Here is a 23,268-nt window from a genome sequence, read left to right as displayed (position 1 = left end):
AATCAGCTCCTAGCATGGACCTTAATACTTAATGGAAACTATCAAGTGATTGTACAGATTAATTCATTCGACATCCTGGGTAATAATGGCATATTTTTTCAAGTGTATAGATTTTATAGCTCAACTGTTTTAGAAGGACTCTTACTGCTCAATTTTCAGGAGTATACTACCCTATCAAATGGAGTAGCTCTGTTTTTGCCCCTTAGGGCACATATATTGCACTTGTACTACTATACCCTTATTCTAATTGAGAGAATAATAGCATGGTCACTAGTACAAAGCACTAGATTTGTTCATGTAATGCACAAATATGAAATATCCATTTCAGTTATGTTTGGAGAGATGAAGTCATTAATAGATTACTCAGTATGCTCAGTAGTCAGTAAGAACTGAAGATAACCAGCAAACTCTGAACATATTTTTGTTTCCTCAGGGGGTGTTTGGATCTTTATTCCGGACTAAAATTCATGTCACATCGAATATTCGAAGGCTAATTAGGAAGACTAAACATGAGCTAATTATAAAACTAATTACCCAGACGGAGGTTAATTCGCGAGACGAATCTATTAAGCCTAATTAGTCCATCATTAGCACATATTTACTGTAGCATCACATTGTCAAATCATGGAGTAATTAGGCTTAATAGATTCGCCTCGCAAATTAGCCTCCATCTGTGCAATTGGTGTTATAATTAATCTATGTTTAATACTTCTAATTAGTATCTAAACATTCGATGTGACAAAAATTTTAGGAGGTTCTAAATAACCAAACACCCCCTCAATCTGCACTTCTTCAGAGATTCATTTTGCTAAATGATTATTGTGAAAAAAGACAACATTACATTGTCACGAAGACCAATAATACTCTTCCTCACTGATTCCACCATCAAACGCTACCTAATACCTATCTCTCACAGAACTGTATAATATATGTTGCACATACACTCTATATACCTGTAGACTCTACCCAAATGTATCAGTGGAGAAACCACAATGTGAATCACAACAAAATTATTATATAAAATCTATAAATCGCAGTCGAATGAAACCACCACCGTGTATATCAGCTGCGAGCCGGTTCGTACGCATAAGCCGATCTACCGGCGGCAACAATGCAGGCCGCGGCCGCGACCGCAATCCCCAAGGCGGCGACTATGACGGCGACGGCGATCGCCCCGGCCCTCTCCCACTGCACCACCGCGGTGGCGGCGGGTGGCGAGCGGGGCAAGAAGAAGGACCAGAGGAGGCTGACCGAAGCGTAGAAAAGCGCGGTCAAGAGCAGGACGGTGGCCACGACGGCCGGCCAGGGGAGGCGGAGCCCGTCGGCGGCCGCCGCGAATGGCTCGACGAACCACGCCGCGGAGGTCAGCGCGGCGAGCGCGAGGAACGCGAGACGCGCGTAGCGGGATAGGGGAGAGCGTACCGCGGGGACGGCGGCGGCGGGGGCGGGTGGCGGTGCCGCTGCGATTGGGGGCGGTGTGGCGGCGGCGGGTCGGGATTCCATGAGGACGAGGTCGCCGTCCGATGCCATTGGGGAACTGCGCCGCCGGGTGCTTTGGGAAAGCGTCGGATTGGGAAACTTGGGAGGTTTTTGGAGCTTCGATCTCGTGTAGGATGACGATGCACTCGAGCATGAACGAATCCTGTCCTTTTCCTCTTTCCGATCGTACGGTATGAACGGAAAGCTGTGCAAAAACCTCTGCAAATTCTCACCCTGCTTTACTTCAGTTGACTGACAGGTGGCCCCAGTTTTGTTTCTTGAGCCCCGGCTTCTTCTGGCAGAGATCGGGTGTCCAGAACCTGAAGATTGTGGGTGACAATATGGGTGGCTGCGGACATTCCTCGCCGTGGGTTTGCACGGCATGATCCTGAATCGGAAACTGAGGTCATTTGCTGCTAGTGTTGCTAGTGTTTTTTTTCCCCGGGGCAATGCTTGATGGCATTGTATAACAGACTAACATATGCATTAATTTGATGATGAACGATAAAGTATCTGCTCGTTCTTGATGCCTGGTGTTTACCGAGTGTATGCAACTGAATAGTAGTAGGTTCTTCTACTTGAGGTCATATTTTCCTTCTCTAATTGTGTCTTTTACTGTACCAATTTTTTTGAAAGAAAGTACTCTGCCGGTTTTGAATTAAGATTTAGCAGCTCACAGCTGCTTGCTTGCACCTGCACTGCTTCATTGATGTTCCTGCACATGCCTGATGCTGCTGCAGGCTGCAGCTGCTTGCTGCCTATTGTAACTAGAGAAGGATCACAAAGGAACACCAAACCTGCTTCCTACAAAAAGACAAAGTGTATGCATGAACAAGTCCTTTTTATTTGCTGAATTCGGCTCCAGAACTTGCAAAAATGTTAAAGGCGGTACAGCAGCAACATCAATTTATCATGCATATGAACACCGTACAAGCAGCTTCCACAGTAACAGAAGCATTAATACAGCAAACAGTCAAACAGACCATGTCGCAATTCGCGCATACGCAATTCAACTGTGGACTGATACCTGACGGTGGCCATCGACAGAGCCGCCTCTGACTGTGACGGCGACACTCGTTCTGCACGACCGCACCGGCCAAGTTGGAGGCCTCGTCGACAAGGAAACAACATAGAGCTAGCAGAACAGAAACATACAAGGGGCAACTCAAGTGTTAAGGAATAAAAATCACGTGTTCAGCAGTCCAATGATATGTCCCACATAAGGATGCAATCTGCTCCCAAAGTGCACAGTTTCACCATTAAAATTCAAGGTTTGCATCTATATGTGCACAGGGATGCCGGATCACAGGTACCAAGCATAACTTAGATTACTTGGCCACTGGTCACAGCTTTGCAGACTAAAGAATCAGCTGGAAACCTAATGACAGAGGAGATTTCAGAGGCTCGATGCGCATACAGTAGGTAACTGAAATGTCAAACATTGATATCCTGCATTCAGCAGTAGAATAATAGCAAGTCCCCGAAAAGAATGCAAGCTACACATCAAGCTACACATAGTGCCTCCATGTCCATTTCCACCACCAGACTTCAAGGTTTATTAGATGTGCGCAGAGTACCTTTTGAATCTCAAGTTCTGCCAAGAAAAAAAACCTGCGGTTATTTCAATTTTGGCAAAAATGATAGAAAAGGTTTGCTCCAATCAAAGTAAAGAAATTCCACAAATAAAATGGATGCTTCATATTTCAGCACCTACAAATTCCTCTTTTTTAGGAAGCCTATCACAAACCTATCACGCGCATACTGCCATTCAACACTAGCAACCATACAGGTCTTCCCACCCCCCCTACCCCCCCCCCCCCCCAAAAAAAAAAAATCACTAGCAACCATACACAGTAGTAATCAGAACCCCTGTTTCTCCTCAAACCTGTAACTTGAGGATTTGAAAGGTTTTTGGCTCAAAGACATTGTATACAAGCAAATATATTTAAAGGCTGCACAAAGCTTCTTGTATTTTATTCTCTTTTTTGTCCAATATCTGGAAACTGGAAATTTTTGTAGGTAAAAAGATGTAAATTGAACTGACATTATTAGAAGATGCTAACAGTGTGTAGCATCAGATAATAATAGCAACCTCGAGTAAAATGTAAACACATGTTCCATCAATAAATATGAATGCTGAGTCAAAGGGGCAAGCATATGCCACCTGACAAAAATGAAGACAGCGCAGAAAGGAACCAGGTTTCATCAAGATTTTTGTGCACAGCAAGCTACAACTGCAAACCCATTGACAGAAGTTAGTTTCAGAAGCTATCGGAACAAACATACAATAGGTAGCTGTAAAAATGCTTATAACTTTGAACTAAAATTTGCAAGTCATCAAACTTGTAAATTGCATTCATAAGAAGACCTGCCAAATTCTTTCCCCTCTGATCCTTCTAATCTAGAGGTCATCCTCAATGAATTGATGCTCATAATAATAGATTAAATGCTGACTCTGATTCGGCATTTGTTTCCAAAGTTATTGTACTGGATCAAAAGGAACCGATAACTTATTATGCCATTTATGACGCTAAATGATGATTGATCGGCCAAATCACATCTATATGTGCACAGGGATGCCAGATCGCAGGTACCAAGCATAACTTAGATTGCTTGGTCACAAGCCACTGCTTTGCAGACTAAAGAATCAGCTGGAAACCTAATGACAGAGGAGATTTCAGAGGCTCGATAAACATAGAGTAGGTAAGTAAGGTAACTGAAATGTCAACCATTGATATCATGCATTCAGCAGTAGAATAATAGCAAGCCCCCCAAAAGAATGCAAGCTACATATAGTGCCTCCATGTCCTTTTCCACCACCAGACTTTCAGGTTTATTGCCTAGGTGTGTGCAAAGTACCTCTTGACTGTGGAGTTCTGCCAAGAAAATGATAGAAAGGGCTTGTACCGATCAAAGTAGAAGAGCCATAAATAAGTTGGACGATTCATATTTTAGCACCTATATAATGCCTCTTTTTAGGAAACCCATATCATGCGCATACTGTCATGCAACACTAGCAACCATACACAGTAACAATCAGAACTTCTGTTTCTCATCAAACCTATAAGGCTGTAACTTATGAATTTGCAAGGTTTTTGGCTCAAAGAAATTGTATACAAGAAAATGTATCTAAAGGTTGCGCAAAGCTTCTAGTGTTTTGTTCTCTTCTTTTGTCCAATATCTGGAAACTAGAAATTTTTGTAGGTGAAAAATGTAAATTGAGCTGACATTATAATAATATGTTGATAGTGTGTAGCACCAGATAATTATAGCAACCTCGAGCAAATACATGTTTGATCAATAAATAGGAATGCTGGGTCAAAGCCTCAAAGGGGAAAGCATATGCCACCTGACAAAATGAAGACCACGGCAAAAGGAACCAGGTTCCATCAGCAGATTTGTGCACAGCAAGCCACAACTGCAACCCGTTGACAGAAGTTAGTTTCAGAAGCTATCTGAACAGATATCACGCAGTAAGAAGTGACAAAAATAGGCTCTAATGTGACTCTTAAGTTATTCACAAGGTGCTGCCAAGCCCAGTTTCACCTAAATAGTTCAAGTTTTGTTACCCAGCTATGCACAGGGTACCTCTTCCACTGAATAGTTGATAGTTCTGAATATTCTGCAGGTCGTTCTATTCTGATCAATCATATTTGTTTAAAGAAAAGTAATAATAATTATTCAGAAACATGTGAGTTAAAAAAATGCTTCTCTAATAAAAACAGAAGAAATTTCACAAATGAGTTAGCTGCCTCGTATATCAACATCTCCCATAACATTCATGCTATCATGCAACAGATGGCAATCATACACAGAGATCCTAACAAAACTTCAGTTTCTACTCAAATAACATGGATTCCTGCAACCTTTAGGATGAAACTGATCAACTGGGGAAGAAAAAGTACAGAACTTCAGAAACAGTCACTGATATGGTCAACATACTATTCAAAAGGCATAAACTGCAGAGATATCATTTTATCCAGAACCCAGAACAACTCATAATAGCAGAGAAAGTCGAGAGATACAACAGAATGAAATTAAACTTGGAAAACTAGCAACCTTATCATGATCAAATGGTTTCATCTGATGAAAAATTCTGTAAAGGTGCATTGATATACAGGCCAATAATAATAACTAAAAAGCAGACTTAATAATATCAGGAAGATTCTACAGGTTGGAAAAGATGAATTCTGAGAATTTGCTTAAAAAGACAAATGAAATAAGCCAGAAGATGGGCCCACTTAGCAAAGATGGAAATATTACCAGTCTATGCACATATAGGGAATAAAAAGCTTAAATGCTTTTAGGATTTCCAATTATATGGGTGCAAAAGTAGCAAAATTTACTCTAAGAGGAAAAGTGGTTTATGCCTTCTTAGAACTAAATTTTGCAAGTCATTCAAACTTGTAAATTGCAATTAGAAAAAGACCTACTAAAAATTTCTCCTCTGGTCCTTCTAATCTAGAGAATGTCATCCTCAATGAACTGATGCTCACAATTGTAGTTAATGCTGGTTCTGGCTTGGCAGTTGTTTCCAAAATTACTGTGCTGGATCACAGGGAACCGATAACTTATGCCATGTATGATGCTAAATGATGATTGCCAACGGTCAAATCATATCTTGATCAATTGCCCCTTCTGCAGCATTTTGCTAAGCACATAGCAAAACATGAACTCCCTAACATTAATCAACACTATGACAACACAGATGCTTTAGGCCTTAAAACGTAGAGTAACAGCCTGCATTTGCCGGATATATAATCAGTAAAAGTACAGTTTGACAGCATCTATTGCATTAAGAAGTTTTAGGGAGTGTAAAGCAAAATTGCTGAGAATCTTATTCTTCAAAAGGGAGTCCTCTGCTACTTCTCAGTCACCACTTCACCCATACCCATGCAAAATTAATTAAGAAACTTTGTGTACATTAATATTTTTTAGAATAAAAGGTATAGTCAAGCTTCTTCCTTGGAGTATAGACCTTAGTAGAAATTATCAAGTGAATGTGCAACATACTGGATAAAGAATGGCGTGTACATGTTATATCACTCTTGCTTTTGTTTTAGGAGGACTCTTTACTACTCAATTTTCAGTAGCATCCTATGTATCAAATTGAGTAACTCTACTTGTAGCACTATACCCTGATTCGTATTGATAAGAGCCAGGTCAGTACAAAGCACTAGATTTGGCTCCGTATTGCGCAACTATTCATTCCAGTTGTGTTTCAGAGGTGCAGTAAGTAATAAATTTGCAGCTGCATTTTCAGAGGTGTGGTCACTGGTCACTTGGTCAGTAATAAATTTCTCAGCATGCTCAGCAGTTAGTAATGTACTAAATATAATCAAGAACTGGAAATCAAACATATATTTTTTTTCCTCAATCTTCAAAAGAGCACTATAGAGCACAAAGTATGCTGTCTGCTACCTAAAAATGCTGAAACTGTGTGCAAAACAAGGATTTTGTTTGCTAACTTGTTACAAGAAGTACCAGAACTATCACAATTTAGCATCAGCTTATGAACACAGTGGAAACCCAGCACAACAACTACTATCACTACATTACTACTGCGGGCAGCTACTATTACTACATTACTATTGTTACCGCAGCTAGCAAGAATAACAAGTTGATATACACATACACACCCAATTCAAATGGGGGCTGCTATAATAGCCCCTGCTGCACCTCCACTGGCAAGGAGCATGCACGATACCAGCACACCAGCGGCAATGGTGCAGGAAACCATGGCACCGGCCGCCTTGGACCATAACCGTGGCTGTACATCGGTGGCGGCGGGCGGTGGAGCTCCAGCTATGACGAAGCAGTACAGAGAGCCAATAGCGATGTTGAAGGAGGCAGCGAGGGCCAGTAAGGCCCAAACGGAAGCGTCCTGAGGGAGATCAGTCGCTCCTGCCGCCATGACCGTATCCGCGGACGCCGCCGTGGGTATGGCGAGCGCGAGGACGACGAACGGGAGCAGAGGGAGTCCTCGAGGGCGCCGCAGCTGCTTCGGTTCGTCCTCGGCTTGATGGCGCGCCAGGGACTTGTAGATGGTGAGGATTGCCAAGTGGAAGAGCGCGGAGGCGGCGAGTACGACGCTCACGACGACGACCGGGTGGATTTGGTACTCCTTGGCGGCGTCGGCGAGTTGCTCCGCGTGCAGCGCCGCGCCCATGAGGAGGCAGAGCCCCATGAAGAAGGCGACCGGAGATCTCGATGCAGAGGCGGCAGGTGCCGGCGCTGCTCCGGCGGTCGCGGTCGTGGGTCCCGCGGCGGCTGGCCGGCGAACGACGATGAAGTTGAGCGAGAGGATGGCGAGATTGAAGAAAGCCACGACGGAGAGGACGGCGCCGGCGACGACGCCCGGTTGGAGATGCAGATCGGCGGCGGCGGCGGCGAGCGGCTCCGCGTGCAGCACCGCCGAGAAGACGACGCAGAGCGCGGCGAAGAGGGGGAGCGGTGATCTCGGCGCGGATCCGGCCGGATCATGTCCGGCCGTATCAGTTGGGCCAAGCTGGAGCGCCATCTCGGGAGATCCTTCGGCTGGCTGGCGCCCGACGACGAGGAAGAGCTCGGAGACCAACCTGCGGAAGAGGAGCTCGGCGTCGGCGATGTCGAGGACGACCACGAAGCGAGAGCCGGCTGGTGGAGTTGGAGCTCGGCGGGAGGCGGCCAACAGCGACTTCGCGTCAGGGCGCGCCGTGAAGACTGAAGAGGAATTCTGAGGCGGAGGATTGATATCGAGTTGAGGTGAGGGTTTGGGACTTTGGGGTGCGTGCTTGGCCGCTTCGGTGCCGGCGTTTATACAAGGAGGCGGAGGGGTCGAGGGGATAGTTGTATGTATGAGGGCGCGGACTGAGAATTTCTGTGCAGCTTCAACGGCAACCGCAAAAGTTGCTGCTGCAGGCAATCTCTACCACTGGAATGAAGAGCGACGGTTCGGATCGGTGCCACATGGACAAGAAAAGGTGACGCAGAGCAGTATATGCTCAGCAAGATTCCAACGGCAACCGTCATGAACGGTATGAGATGCAGCGAGATCTGGTCCCTCACGTTCTGATCAAACGGTCGCAAACACGGCTGCTAAAGTTGCAGTCACACTAACGACGGCAATTGTGGGTCACCGTTGCGAGGGCAGCGATTTTATAAAACTCGCGCTGGAGGTAGGCGTAACGCCGTAACCGTGGAAGCTGCGTTTCAAAAAAAGAAACGTGGAAGCTGCAGAGACTCCACTCCTGCTGTTGGCTCAAATAGTCACAGATACTTGGGACCTACTGAGCGACTGATAGGTGTGTCCCACTTGCCAAGTTGCTATTGTCGTCGGCCTGTTCGCTTCAGCTTATCAGCTACCGAACAGTATTTTTCTCTCACAACAAATCAGCCGTTTTAACTTTTCAACCGGCTTATAAGTCCAGCCAAACAAGCCCGACAAGATGCGGTAACAGCCAGCCGTCTGGGAGCAAACGGCCCCCGTGCAAAACGCCCACCAACCGTGGCTGTCCTGCCCCTGACCTGACGCGCGCCATTTTGAAGGGCCAGCCAGGAATCAGGGGATTCAGGACAAAGGGTCGCAGGAGCTGACCGCGAGTACTTACGTACAATCAATCGATCGGCCTTTCGCTTTACACTTGATCGGTATACGCGTTTGACGATCCAGTAATGACTCGTTACTACTCCGTAGGTTCTTCAAATGATGAATGCATCCCTAGGGAGGTAAACACCACATAAACGATGAATGCATCTGATGTCAGTGGTGTACTGAATCCATTGCAAGTCAGCGTCATTAGGTTCTTCACCTCTTCTCCTTGATTTCGTTTTTTCCCCCCAATCCTGGTCAAGCCGACTTGCTTGCACGTGCTGATCTGCTACCTCGTTGATGGGCCGTGAACGATCCTTTTGTTTGCTGAATTTGTCATCAGAACTTACACTATCGCTAAAAACAGTACAACAACCATCTCATATACTGAACACAGTCCAAGCAGAGCAAGCTGCTTCAACGGGAACACGTGATTCCCCTTTCAAGTTTGTTTGGATAATGGATTGAAGTGGAATTGGAGAAATTTGATGGGAAATTAGTTCATTTTTTCTCAATCCTTTTCATTCCATTCCAATACTCTTCTATTTAAATAAGAGCTAGCTGAACAAACACGCCAGGGACAAAATGAAGGGTTTTTTTAGAAAAGGAAAATGAAGGTAAGGATTAGAAATCACGTGTTCAGCAGGCCTCCGCTTGCCTCTCCACTCTCCAGTGCAGGCTTTCAGGGTCTTTTCCATAGATTCCATGTTCCCAGTGTCATCGGCCGCCATCCGGGGTTGCTTTCTGATACCGTTCATTTCGTGGTTCGCGGCGTGGAGCGTGTAAGGGTCTGTTTGCATCCAAATGATAATGAGTGAAAGTGCTAAAGATTAGTATTTTTATGCATTAGCCTGTCTGTTGGGAAATAAATCTCGAGAAGACTCGTACACAACAAAGTTAAGGAAGCACTTGCGATTCAACTCTGAGAAGTGAACATCCATTTACATCGCGGTAGGGCTTCCTTTTTATAGTGTCTCGAAGGACACTTTACTCTCCACGATAATCCTCTCTAAACTACTACATTCTTGGAATATGTTGTACACAGAGGTCTTTTGGAGGTAACTTGTGCAACTTGGTCTCCTCTACCGAGTCACGCTTCTCACGCCCTTAGGCAATCCGCAAATCACGTTCTCAGGCAATCCCACGGATCACGCCTTCACGTTTCCAATATCTTCGCACCTTCAACCTCGTGAAAGAAGTCATCTCAACTTCGTGCTTGAAGTCATCTTAACCTCGTGCCGGAAAGATGCCAGCCTCGTGCCTTGGATCCTGGCTTGCTCGTTTCAATGACCCTGAGTAAAACATAGAGAAAAACTCGTCGCCCGAGGTTAGGTTCAGGCGATCGAGGGTGAGCTTCATTAAAGTCTAGTCATCAAAGATTGTTTCTTGGCTTCGAGATCAAATTTACAGCAGTGCCGCGAGGCTAGCACGACTTTTACACTAGATTCGCCCCTCCAGGTTAGGGACCTTCGCCCGAGGTTGATAATTTTGCGATGCTAGATGGTTCACGTCGAGCGAAACGACCTCGAGGATGACCGTCATTTTTTGACAATCCCCAACACCGTCCAAACAGAGGGCTAAATTTTAGCCCACCCTAAAAAGTGCAAAAAGCATTAGCTGGTGGGGAGGAGCTAATGACTTGTGAAAAGACAAAAAGTGTGAGAGAGAAAGGGAAAAGGTGAGGAGATAAATGACAAAAGTGACATTTTATGGACTTTAGCCCTATCCATTAGCTATATCTCCAAACGGAAGTGCTAATGGGTGGAAGTGCTAAACTTTAGATAAGCTAAACTTTAGCAATAGTACGTCTGAACAGTACGTCTGAACAGGAAAAAAAAAGGAGGAAAGGCTTGTGCCTGGTAATGACGGGTAAAGGAGGAACCTAATGCCCCCGGATGCTGGCCACCTGATTTCGCCAAATTCTAGTTCTTAGCCGAATAAACACTGTCCCATACTCAAGATAAAGAACCGTTTCGGCAGTACTCTGCTGTACCTCTTCACTGGCGATGCATATTTGCACAGCACCGCCACCGCCACCTTGCAGGAGGAGGCTGCTTGACATTCCCCGTGCACTGCTAATTTTGGAACGTCCGTCCGTATTGCAAGTTTGCAACTAACCCAGGCGGCCAGGCCGAGATCCGATCAGACTCCGATTGGAATCCTGTTTTATGGTACCCAAGAGGAACAAAGCTCTGGTCGTCCAACGCGGGTCGTTGTGACGTGTTTGACTGCCCCTTCCTCTGCATGTGATGACACTTCAAATCTTTATTAAAAAAATGACACCTCAATTTTGCCCTGGAAGTTCAACCCTTGCTACGTAATCGTAATCCTGCACGGCTATACTCTCCCTACCTAGGAAATACCTCACTGAGAGGTGGGCCGGCATTCACGATTAGCACCAAGATGGCTAGGAATCTCTTGGTGGGAGTGGGATCCATCTGCCAGAGTCTCAGCTACCGTTAAGTACTGGCGCGGGTGCGTCTTTGCATTTCGGCCTCGTCTCTACCAACACACAACACAACACACGTATGAGCATAAAATATGTCTTGCTAGTGCATTTATTTAGTATTGTGGGTATTAATATAATCTTTCTATAATTTGATCAAAGTTAAAGAAATTTGACTTAGAACAAAACTAAAACCTCTTAGATTTTGTAACGAAGGAGGTATTTATCTACAGAATAAAAAGCTCCATCTATCAGAGGTTCCAAGAAAACAAAATCCATTCACAATTTGTTTAGAGAATCACATTCATCTTCATATATCAATTTTCAGAAATTTCATTTTGTTAATTGATGATCGTCCCACCAGCCAAAGCGAAAGGAATATTACAATTTCGATCATGAACACTTATAGTACTCACTGATTCCGCATACTTGATTCACTTGCAGAGTTTGTGGTGTTCAACATGGATTCTCCCTGGTCTTAAAGCACACCCACGCAAACAATTCACCGATTACACCTTCTTTTTGCTTTTAGTTTTCATCTACAACATATATTCTTCTGTAATCTATGCATGGACTTAGACATGGTATATTGATAGACACACAGCTATAACAGTATAACACAATGAGCACAAAACAGAATGGTACGAGTAACAGCAAAAGTCAAAGCCCAAACTCGGATCTAATCAACACATGCTTCTCGGATTCAGCTACAAGGAGGCACCTACACTACCAAAAGATGTTAATAGCACCAGTAGTCATCAGTCACTAGTACTAACATCGACCCAACACTAGTTGCATAAGTAAATAGGAATGCTGGGTCACATGCAAAGCATAAGTAACCTGACAAAACAAAGACCGACCCAAAAAAGGATTCAGGTGACACAAACAACTTGGGATAGTAAGCTTGAACTGCAATCTGTTAAGTGAAGGAAGTTTCAGAGGCTAGCAGAATAAACATACAGGCGATATGTGAAAGATGAATAAAATTACTATCATGAGTTCAGTGGTAACATAATATGCTCCAATAGCCCAGTATGAATGCAACTGCAAGCTACTCACAAATTGCCTCCACGTCTAGTATCACTTACGAGTCACACCATAAGGGTTCAAAGGTTTGTTACCCAGGTATGCACATGTTACCTTTTCCGCGGTATAGTTCTGCCAAAAAACTACTGCAGGTCTCCTATTATGATCAATCATTTTACAAGAAAAAACTATAGTTCAGAAACCTGTGAGTTGAAAAAAAAGCTTCTCCAGTAAAAATAGAAGAGCCTACACAAATCAGTTGGATTTGGATGCCGCATATGTCAACACCAATATATGCTTATGTTGTCATGCTGCAAATAGCAAACATATACGAAAATCACAACCAGAACAGAACTCCTGTTTCTCCTCTTGCTTGGAACCCTTTTTGAGGAAACTCAGGAAGAAAAACTATGAAATTAAGAAACAGACACTGTTTTGCAGCCAACATGATACTTGAAACTTGAAAGGCTTCCATTTTATCTTGAATAACACTACTATAGCAAGAAACATTACATGATGAACTCAATCTTGGAAACCCTGCACCATTACCATTATCAATGATCTGATATAAGACCAATTTAATAAAGAACGCACAATAAATGCCAATAATAACAATTAAAAATCAAATGATATCACAAAAAAGATTCTACAGGTTTCTCATCACAACAGCCATGGGAATTTGTTCTTTCGGACACAATGAAACCAGTTAGAACAAAGGTCCCCTTAGCAAAGATCATTCAATACGACAGTATGAACACGATACCAAGGCAAAGCCATGATATTCTTAGGCCATATGCACAACTAACATAGGAAACAAAAGCAGCAATTAACACTTTTAAGATTTTGATTATGATTGCCAAATGTAGCAAATATTATTATAGGAAAGATGACTAGATTTGTAGAAAAAAACTGTACGTTATCGTTCATTTCAAAATAAAATTGTATATCAATGCAGTTTATAAATTGCAACTAGAAAAGAAAAGTCTTATAGACTACAATGAATAGTATCAAGCAAAACTCCTTTTAGTATATAGAATGGCATGTAACTCTAATTGAGACTACAATGAATTGATATTTTACGAACAGAATGGCACGGACATCAATAAATGGTAATCATAATTCTCTAGTTAATATAGTTATGGTATCCCAACAAATATCATGTGAATCAAAGGCCTCAAATAACTTGTGTGACATGTATGTGTTACGGGTCTAGAGGATCTAGCCAGGCCAGATGGGCTGCAGGGGCTCAGAGTTGGCCCAAAGAGGGGTGTGTGGTACTGTTCATGGGCACCACCCTAGCTCAGCATCACCATGGGTTACCTTGGGCAGCAACCATGACCCCTACCTCGGCTTCAACAAGAGAGTCATGGCATGGCTATAGAAATAAAAGGTGGCTCCAACGACATCAACCTCAACAGCGGCAACACAAGGAGAACGCAGCGCGTCAAGTTAAACGGGGGAGGGGGATGTTACAGGTCTGGAGGGAGTCCTGGCACATGACTGTCACTACACGTTGACCAGCTGATCCACTCCCGCCAGCAGGAATTGAAGGATGGGTGCCACTCAGCGTGAGTGTAACGACTCAGGTTCATCAGCCGAGATAATCCTAAGACAAGTTTCCTAATCTGCCGTCTCCATCAGCCGACCCCTGAAACCCAACCCAAAAGACGGAGCAGTAGCTGAGCCGCCGATCGTAGGAGCTGAAGCAGAACCCTCAGAGGACCAATTTGCCGTCTCCATCAGCCATGGCCCCCACCTCGGCTTCAACAAGAGAGCCCTCGCTATAGAAATAAAAGGTGGCTCCAACGACATCAACCTCAACAGCGGCAACACAAGGAGAACGCAGTGTGTCAAGTCAAACGGGGGAGGGGGGGTGTTACAGGTCTGGAGAGAGTCCTGCACATGATTGTCACTACACGTTGACCAGCTGATCCACTCCCACCAGCAGGAGTCGAAGGATGGGTGCCACTCAGTGTGAGGACACGTGCTAATAAATCCGGCAGGAGATGTTACAGGTCTAGAGGGTCTGGCCGGCTATATGAGCCGTAGGGGCTCGGAGTCGGCCCAAAGAGGGGGCGTGCAGTGTACCCGCGTGAAGATTACGTGCAGGTACTGCAGCGTACCAGTGCCTGCCTAGGTTATGGATTAGGAAGAGCCTAGCGATAGTTTAGCGATAGTTTTGCTTGTAAGTTCAAGTCATTAGAATGTATTGCAAGTTAAGTAGGGTCCTCCCCGTAAATACGAGGGGAGATGTAACTGTTGGGAATCTTTTGCAGTCTATCTAGCTAAGATTAAGGGGTGTTTGGGAACACCGTGTTAAACTTTAGCACCTGTCATATCGGATGTTTGGATACTAATTAGGAGTATTAAATATAGTCTAATTACAAAACTAATTGCACAGATGGAGTCTAATTCGCGAGACGAATCTATTAAGCCTAATTATTCCATGATTTGACAATGTGGTGCTACAGTAACCATTTGCTAATGATGGATTAATTAGCCTTAATAAATTCGTCTCGCGAATTAGACTCCATCCGTGCAATTAATTTTATAATTAGTTCATATTTAATCCTTCTAATTAACATCCAAATATCCGATGTGTTTAGCAACTCGTATCAAACAACCCTGAAACCTCGTAAGTCGTTCACCCTCCGCCTCTTCGTCCCGCGGTAAAACAAATTTGAACCCTCCGATTTTCTTGGCCTGTTTCCATCCCCACCTGATCCCTCCTCGTTCCTCCACCGTCCGCTTCCCCCTGCATCACGCGCCGCACGCGGCAACCCCCGCCCATCCGCGATCCATCGGCTCATCCCCTTCCTCGCATACCGCTCAACCCTCGCAAAAATAGAAGCCGCCGTCTCCCTCGCTCCATCCCCCGCCGCCGCCGTCTCCCTCGCTCCATCCCCCGCCACCCCCACCGCTCGACAAAGCCGCCGTCCTCACTCCATCTCCACCCTTCGGCGCTCGGCCGAAGTCGCCTCCCCTCGCTCCGTTCCACCACCGGCATTCCATCCCCATCCACTCATCGCAGCTCGATCCCATCTAGCCCAACGGCGGCGGCGGCGGCAGACGTAGAGAGCGCGCGGTGGTGCGCCTCGACGGCGGCGGTAGCGGACGGCTGGGCGGCACGCGACGCCATGAGGCAGCTCGGGCCTCACCTATGCTGGCGTCTACTCCATGGTACACAGATCAGACCCCGCACGCTCCCGAATCTCCAATCCAATGGCCATTTATCTCGACCCCAATTCACGATCTATGCGCGGAGATCTGATTAATTTTCTTTTCTACTTGTGTTTGCTGCAGCCGCTCAGGTTGGAGATCAAGTTGAGTCTTCCGTACGTCGCCATGGCGTTGTCTCGCCGTCGAGGCGTCCGAAGCCTCCATCCTGGTGCCCAACTGGAGTTCAAAGGGTGCCTTTTCCAAAGGAGAGGAAAGAAAAAGCAGTTGGGGGAGGATTAGGGAGAATTGAATTCTAGGGGGGTTGGGGAAACCCTAGCCGCCGCCGGAATTTGGGGGCCAAATCCAGCGCCTGCCGGGCCAGACCCCTCCTCCTTTCACTCCAGCGGCCTTCCCTCACCTCCCAGCACTCCACCAAGGAAGGAAAGCTGGTGCAAGATTTTTCAAGAATCAAGGCTCCTCAGTTGCTCAGGTATCACGTACTTCTCTTCTCCACGCTTCTGCTCCCTTTCTGTTTCTCTCCGGTTGCCAATCCTCACCAAGTGCGTGCTCTGAAGTCTGCAGGTTGTTTCCTTAGTTTGGTTTTGCACGATAGAGAATCTATGTTGTCCTGGCTGAATAAGTTTGACGTTGTTTAGATGAGCTTGAAATACTAAAACCACACCCCAACGTCATCTGCATTCACTTTGTTTAGAATTGAATGGGAGTGCAATAGTACATCTCGTAATGCTGGCAAATAACTCGGGGAAATAGAAAACACTTGCATTTTGTTAACTGCTATTAGGTAGCCTCTTAGGCAAATATTTCTTTTTCTTGTTTTCTTTATTTAATTTCTTCTTTTTTTCTTGTTCTTCCTTTTGTTCTGCAGATGCCTCAGGCAGTGCAAGTTGGTGAGAGAGAAGGGGCTGTTGACCCAAAGTTGTTAACTAGATAATTAGTCTATCAGTTGTTAAGAACCATTATCATTTTTTTATAGTTCTGCCTAGGGTTTATTATGAATTTATACAATCTTTTCAAATTGAGTTCAGGTAAAAAATTCAGAATGCTAGCAATGCGTTATGAGCTGCATTTGTACCTTCTTTTGCAGAAGCGAGACGATCTTTTGCCAAATAGAGATAAATCAAACTTATTTTCACAAGGACTATACAATCAGTTTCAGTTATTTCAAATGGTATAGGCCCATTAATCAAAACCAGGTAATGTTCAGCTTTTTTTAGAAAGGTGTTCTGTAAAATGACTATCTAAATTTTCTGATATGATACTGAACAGTAGGCATGTAACACTTCGAAATGATGCTTTGCTTATGCCATTGTGTGCTATACAGGTCTCAAGTTTAAATTACATTACTATTCACCCATATTGATCAATATTTTATAAAGATGACTAATGCTGAAGAGAACGTGAATCACAAACGCCTGTTTGTAGACTATGATTACTTTTGCCCGAATCTTGACATGATGTTGTTTTCAGATTTATAAAATTGTTGTAAGGTTTTTCTTTGTAAAGGCTTATTTTTGGAGTCTGTTGGGAAGCATAAAAGAAATTTAGTGCCATTGTTTTAGTTCAAAATGACATTAGATGCATCATGCACAGTCTGCCTGTAAAATAAGAGGAATACCTTTTTTTCCTGCAAATAATATCCCTTGCATCTTACTGGAGGCTAAAACAATGATTCTGACCTCATGGGCACAGCACCTTAACGTGTGTGTTTTTGGGTGCATCAAGCATTGTCTTCTGAAGAAAAAGATTAGATGTCAATGCAGCACACAAATAATATCCTACAGGGATGTTGAAATTCATTTGTGCTATGGAAGAGCAAAGAAGATGCTTGTTTATAGGTTAATTACAGTATGGAACAATTGGACAGTATTGTTTCATTATTGGTTCTTGCTCATTTAACATGCAGCTACAATTCATATCTCTGCTTGGAACTCACCATAAGGCATAGGATTCCCCTATAGCAGAAAGTGCTGTGCAATGTAATTTGACTTTCTTTGTGCTGCTTAATAGAATGACAAGTAGTTAGACTTCAATTTGAATTTCTTTACTTTGATGCTCCTGAAGTAGTTGTTCATTGTTTATAATCTTGATTTTTGTTTTATGTAATTGTTCAAAATAGTTTGATCTTGTATTTTCAATGCAGTCATGTATATCAGCTGATGGGTACATGAAAAAGCCTATTATCATTTGATCAGGACTGGGATAGAGAACAGAAAGATGCTGAAGCTGCAGGAGTATTCTTACCCATTCTTTCATGGTAAGATCAATGACAGGATCTGGGAAAATATGTGCTTAGTCACTTGATAACTTGTGACCACTTGCATAATATCACTCATGAACGTTGACAGATGACTTAGTCATGTAAGGTTTTTTTTGTATTCCTGTTATCCTGATTTTGGGTAGAGTTTGAAGCAACAGTCTAGAAAAAGTAATTGTTCATTTGGTTGTTGGCAATAACTGACATCCGCAGTTCTTTTCATCAATATGAGAACCAATCATCATATTACAGGCATGCTTCAGTTACTACATTGGTTCTGAGTTCACACACCGGTTGTTCTCATGTCTCCAATAGGAACCTAAGATGATCACTGCAACCACCCTCTGTTAATTCCTTCCTGGCAAGCATGACACCCAATCTGCAATGGAAACCAGCAGCTCGCGATTTATGATTGTAGTCGTATATTCAGTCTTGTAAGTTGTAGCCTGAAACATGATGCATCACTTGAAACATGATCTATTTTCTCATATTTTGTTGAAGCTGGATTGTATTTTATCAAATGATTTATGCGCTTGGAACAATTGTAGTCCATGCACGACAACCTTATGAGTATGATATTTATGAGAAAAGTAGCTGAGCTGTGATGCGAGTTTCTGATCCCCTAGATTATTTACGCTTGAGTTTCTGACTTGATTCATATGAGAGGATTCATCAGAAGTAATATGAAGAGTTTCTTCATTGTCTCAAACAAATGTGCATTGAAGTTCGGTAAAGTGCAGGGAGCTCTGAGTATACTAAGCTAACAGATCATATCTCACTTCATGCTTTGACCATGTGGAAAAATTCTGTGTATTTACCCATGATTGGCGCCTTGCCCTGAGTGATCTTTAATTCCTGAATCAGGCCACGGTGGCGCAGCGGCCAATGAGCCAGCTATATTTTTTTTAATTCATAGGCATCCTCTTCATGTTTTTTAGAATTTCATTTTGCTACAATTATGATTTCTTTACTTGCAGAACGACCATATGATACTATTACTTTGATACTTGACATGTAATACACATTGTGTTTTTTTTTTGCATTGTGTTTTTTTTTGCTTTGCTTCTCCAAGAATTAATTGTATTTTTATCGTCCGTAGCAACGCACGGACAAGTGGTAAAATCCTAAAGCTCTCCAGCTCTCAGGAATTGTTAGTTGTGGGAGGGGTCAGGGCAAACACGATAACCTCATGCATCATATCGATATCTAAATAAAAAGAGTTGTATGATCATACATAAAAAAATAATAAGTGTTAGGGAATGACATTTACTATACACACATTTTGAAATAACTTTGTAGCATATTAAAATTAAAGTGCTGCAGTCAAATTTATATTAATATGATATTTATACAACAACAATCACCAGTTTCTTGCAGGAATACAGACCAACAGAAAAGCACTAAAAACGGATGTGCAATGAACGATCGACTGCTAATATAGAGGGAAGAGCCTAATCAGGACCTTGACAACCTGATCGATTTTGAATTAGTAAGAGCAGCTCCGGTGTGAGTTGCTAAGGGGTACTAGAAGATGTCGGAGAAAGATTCCCTAGAGTTTCACGCAGGAGAGGGGGTGCTTTCAAGCACCACATTAGCTATGCTTCTTACTTTTGCACTCAGTGCTTCAGATAAAATAATATTTTTTTTGCCCATTATTTCTTGTCTCATGAGGTTAGCTTTGCTTTAGTCTATACATTAGACCATTTTGTTTGGCTTAGCACCTAGATGACATGTCCAGCTTCACATGTTTTGGGAAGACTATACGCTGGAGCTGCTCTAAGGGGGATTTTTACTGCTGCTCATCTCATACCAACAGAAAATCGCTAAAAATTGGATGAATAGTGAATAGCAAAAAATCTAATCGAATGCTAAAAAATTATGCATGCACAGTGAAGCAATAATCCTAATTCCTAAACCAAAGGGAATCATCTCCAGAATGAATGAGGAAGGCAGAATTGTATAGATGCATACATGTCTCTCCAACTGGCTTGGATGGGGGATTGGCGGGTCAACCAAACGCGAAGAACTCCCCAGGCTTGGCACGGTGGTGGCAGCAACTCTGCACGAATGGCCCAGGCAGACGTAGGGGAGCTAATTCAACTGTGGGGATGATGTAGGAAGTTGGAGCTAGGTCAGGTTCGTCACCGGTGAAGGATTGGGGCATCTCCAGCGGCGAGAATGCGGGGCTCCTGTGGATTGTCGGGGGCGGCGCACGAACCAGGATTTTGTACTGTGATTTTGACGCGCGAAAGAGGTGTCCGCGGGTGGCAATCGAGGAAGAAGATGGTGCGGCAATCAGAGGGAGGAGGATCTCTCCTTGCACAGATGAATCTGGGATTCAGCGGAGTTCCTGCGTGCGGCAACAATTCTGGGGATCACTTTGGCTATATAAATGAGGAAATTCCCTATTTAACACTAATAATGAGTGGTTCCTTCTTGATCTTCAAAATTTCAGCCTTTCTTGTTTGACACTAAGGCCATGTTTAGTTTGCCCCAAAATCCCAACTTTGACACTATGCAAAAAGAAGATTCTCCATCACATCAAACTTGCGGTATATGTATGGAGTACTAAATGTAACGAAATAAAAAACTAATTGTACAATTTTGTTGTACTTTGCGAGACGAATCTTTTGAACCTAATTAGTCAATGTTTGGATAATAATTCACAAATACAAATGAAATGCTACAGTTGCGCATTTATGTCAAACTCCTAACTTTGGTACTCCCAAATTGGGAACTAAACAAGGACTAAGTTAAATTTAAGTTTCGTTTGCTATATGACATTTGGTTGGGTTTTCTCCGTTGACTGCAATGTAAAAAGACAAATTTACAGAGAACCATGCTCATGGAAAAGAACCATTCCCCTACCCTCCCGTCCCCGCCGCAGATTGCTGCCGCGGCTTGCAGCTCGACTGCCTGAGCAAAAAGGTGAAAAACTGATCCGTATGTAATCTCCAAACCACGCAAAAAAGAAAAAGAAAAAAAGTACGCAATCTCCAATCAATCCCAAACCACGGCACCATCTCTCTGCTCATGGCCAGCATCCGCCCCCACGCCAAATTCGGCCAGCTGCTCACAATTCCAGCCAGAAGCTCGCAATTCCGCCCGGCGGCCTGCGATTCAGGCCAGCAGCACACGATTCCGGCCAGCAGCTCGCAAATCCGGCCGCTCCTTTGCCGCCGCCTATAGCTCGAGACTACGGCCAGAAACTATCTACAACGCCTCCGTCAGTCACTGCTGCCAGCGGCCTGAGCCTCTGCTTGCGCCGACTCCGGCCGCCAAGTTTGCGCCTCCGCGCACGCAAGCTCCGGCTGCCCTCACGCCCGCTCGAGTTCGCAGCTGCTCCGTGCGTGCGCACGCGAGAGTGAAGACGACGGCGCTGACGCCGTCCAAGTGGGACCATGCGCCCTCCCGGGAGACGCACGCCCCTGCTTGCCTGCTCGAGGAAGCGGCACGGCCCTTGGGCTGGCGATGACGAAAAGGAGAAGCGCGGCAAGAGGGTGGCTCAGCTGACGATGCAAGGGCTGTGGAGGCGGAGATCAGGATGAACAGGATGGCATAGAGCATCTGCGTCGAGTGGCAGCGCACGTTGAGGTTCACGCCGCTAGAGCCGTTGTTGCTGCTGTTCGTGTTGAAGTCAACAGCACTGCCTCGGTAGCTCAAGTTGTGGCCGATGATGTCTCACGCGCTGGCCTTTGATGACCACAGGGTCAAATTTGTCATTTCACGTCGCAGTTAACAGGCATTGGATGGAGAATGAACAGAATGTCGTGTAGGAAATGAAAATTGAATCCATTATCAAATAGGGGAGGCTGAACTTTTGAAGGAAAAAAAGAATCACTAATTTTATACTAGTGTTAAATAGGAAATTGTCGCAATCGTGCTTATTTTGTGAAGCACAAGCACTGAGGGCACGTTTGGATTTGGCCCCAACTCCCGCGCTAACTCGTTGGCTCAAGTTTTTGGTGGAGGAAACGGGCGCCCGCGCACGTCTCGCCAATCTCAATATGGTCGGTACATCCGTGATCAATCAGAAATGTCAGATGTCCCTTCTAATGTTCAGTTTCAGTGGAAACAGGATATACTCTTTACGCTGCAATATTCAGATATTCATTGAGCTTAATCGGTGATTGTGGCAAATCAAAGCAGCATTATAATTTCACAAACACAGAAAAAGTACTCCACACTGATTACACCATCGGACACTGCCTGCATATCATTGATTTGATTCCCTGCAAGTCCCTTTTTTATTTTCAAACATGGATCCCCTGTTCGCTGTTCGAGCAAAAAAAAAAACACAGTCCACATGATGAATTCAACAAACGGATTTATTTTATTTTATTTTTTCTTGGAATATCCGTTGACAAACTATATAAAGCTCTGGATTTTATTCTCTGTACCTCTAGATTTACACAGATATACCTTAAATCGCACAAGTGCACAAACACGACTTTATAAGAACAACAAAAATAGCAAAATCGCTCAAACCACCACTGACCCCTACTCACCCATGCGTGGAGTTGCTATCAGATACGAACTGGAGCATACCCATAAGCGCACCCTCCGGCGGCGATGAGGCAGGCCGCGACCCCGACCCCCACGGCGGCGATTGCCGCGATCCCCTCCCACTGCGGCGCCGCGGCGGCCGGCGCGCGCGGCAGGAAGAAGGAGCGAAAGATGTGCACCGAGGTGCAGAAACACATGGCGAAGACGACGAGGGTGCCGACGACAGCGGGCCAGGGCAGGAACAGCTCGCCGGCGGCCGCCACGACCGGGTCGAGGAACCATGAGGCGGACATGAGCGCGCAGAGGACGACGAATGCGGCGCGCGCGAGGCGGGATTGGTGTGGGCGTAATGCGGGGGCGGCGATGGCGGCGGCGCGTGGTGATTGCGGTTCCGCGACTGGTGGTGACGGCGGGGTCGCGGCGGCGTGGGATTCCTTGCACTCGGCATCCGGTGCCGTTGGAGAATTGGGGGATTTTAGGCGCATCAGGGCCGCGAGGGCGATGAACGCGGAACGGGCAGGATTGGAAGAGCCTGCGGCTGCGACACTGAAATTGAGCGAGAGAGTCGCCCAGTTGACGAGCGCCGCGAAGGTGATGATGGCGCAGGCGGCGGCGGACGGGTGGAGGCGCTGCTTGGCGGCAGACAAGAGCGGCTCCGCGTGCAGCACTGCGATGCAGAGCACGGTGAAATGAGGGAGTGGGGATCTCGACGCGGGAGCCAACCATACCGGTTGGGCGGAGCAGCTCGCCTTCGGCTGGGCCGGCGCCCGAAGAGGATGCTGCAGGAGCGGGAGTGGATGCCCCGCC

The 23,268-nt window shown here is 45.0% G+C and overlaps 3 protein-coding genes and 1 long non-coding RNA gene across 5 annotated transcripts; 1 reads left to right on the top strand and 3 right to left on the bottom strand.

Annotated features, from left to right (window-relative positions):
* Window positions 1-670: 670 nt before the first annotated feature.
* LOC101757388 lies at window positions 671-1,705 on the bottom strand. The gene has a single exon (XM_004959433.3). The coding sequence runs from the start codon at window positions 1,528-1,530 to the stop codon at window positions 1,063-1,065; it is 468 nt and encodes a 155-aa protein (XP_004959490.2). The 5' UTR covers window positions 1,531-1,705; the 3' UTR covers window positions 671-1,062.
* A 1,201-nt stretch (window positions 1,706-2,906) lies between these two features.
* On the bottom strand, window positions 2,907-8,268 carry LOC101765202. The gene is made up of 3 exons (XM_022823763.1): window positions 4,829-8,268; window positions 3,644-3,713; window positions 2,907-3,073 (listed from the first exon to the last, which is right to left on the bottom strand). Exon 1 carries the CDS (start codon window positions 7,997-7,999, stop codon window positions 7,124-7,126), a length of 876 nt encoding a protein of 291 aa, XP_022679498.1. The 5' UTR covers window positions 8,000-8,268; the 3' UTR covers window positions 2,907-3,073; window positions 3,644-3,713; window positions 4,829-7,123.
* Window positions 8,269-15,288: 7,020 nt separating this feature from the next.
* On the top strand, window positions 15,289-18,576 carry LOC101764530. Of its 2 annotated transcripts, XR_001163224.2 has the most exons (5): window positions 15,289-15,701; window positions 15,825-16,170; window positions 16,567-16,894; window positions 17,842-17,955; window positions 18,208-18,576. It is a non-coding gene; the product is annotated as an uncharacterized LOC101764530 (long non-coding RNA). The 2 variants fall into 2 exon arrangements; XR_001163223.2 differs by having other exon boundaries at window positions 15,291-15,701; window positions 17,842-18,575.
* Window positions 18,577-22,269: 3,693 nt separating this feature from the next.
* Window positions 22,270-23,262, bottom strand: LOC105913850. The gene has a single exon (XM_012843916.3). The coding sequence runs from the start codon at window positions 22,944-22,946 to the stop codon at window positions 22,482-22,484; it is 465 nt and encodes a 154-aa protein (XP_012699370.1). The 5' UTR covers window positions 22,947-23,262; the 3' UTR covers window positions 22,270-22,481.
* Window positions 23,263-23,268: the final 6 nt, after the last annotated feature.

Source organism: Setaria italica, chromosome II (genome assembly GCF_000263155.2).
Source record: "Setaria italica strain Yugu1 chromosome II, Setaria_italica_v2.0, whole genome shotgun sequence".
Taxonomy (NCBI): Eukaryota; Viridiplantae; Streptophyta; class Magnoliopsida; order Poales; family Poaceae; genus Setaria; species Setaria italica.
The sequence above is the reverse complement of the archived record's forward strand: the minus strand, read 5'-3'. Positions and strand labels throughout refer to the sequence as shown.

Coding starts and splice junctions, on each gene's coding strand:
- LOC101765202 (XM_022823763.1), bottom strand. CDS start 7,999: ATGGCGCTCCAGCTTGGCCCAACTGATACGGCCGGACATGATCCGGCC.
- LOC101757388 (XM_004959433.3), bottom strand. CDS start 1,530: ATGGCATCGGACGGCGACCTCGTCCTCATGGAATCCCGACCCGCCGCC.
- LOC105913850 (XM_012843916.3), bottom strand. CDS start 22,946: ATGCGCCTAAAATCCCCCAATTCTCCAACGGCACCGGATGCCGAGTGC.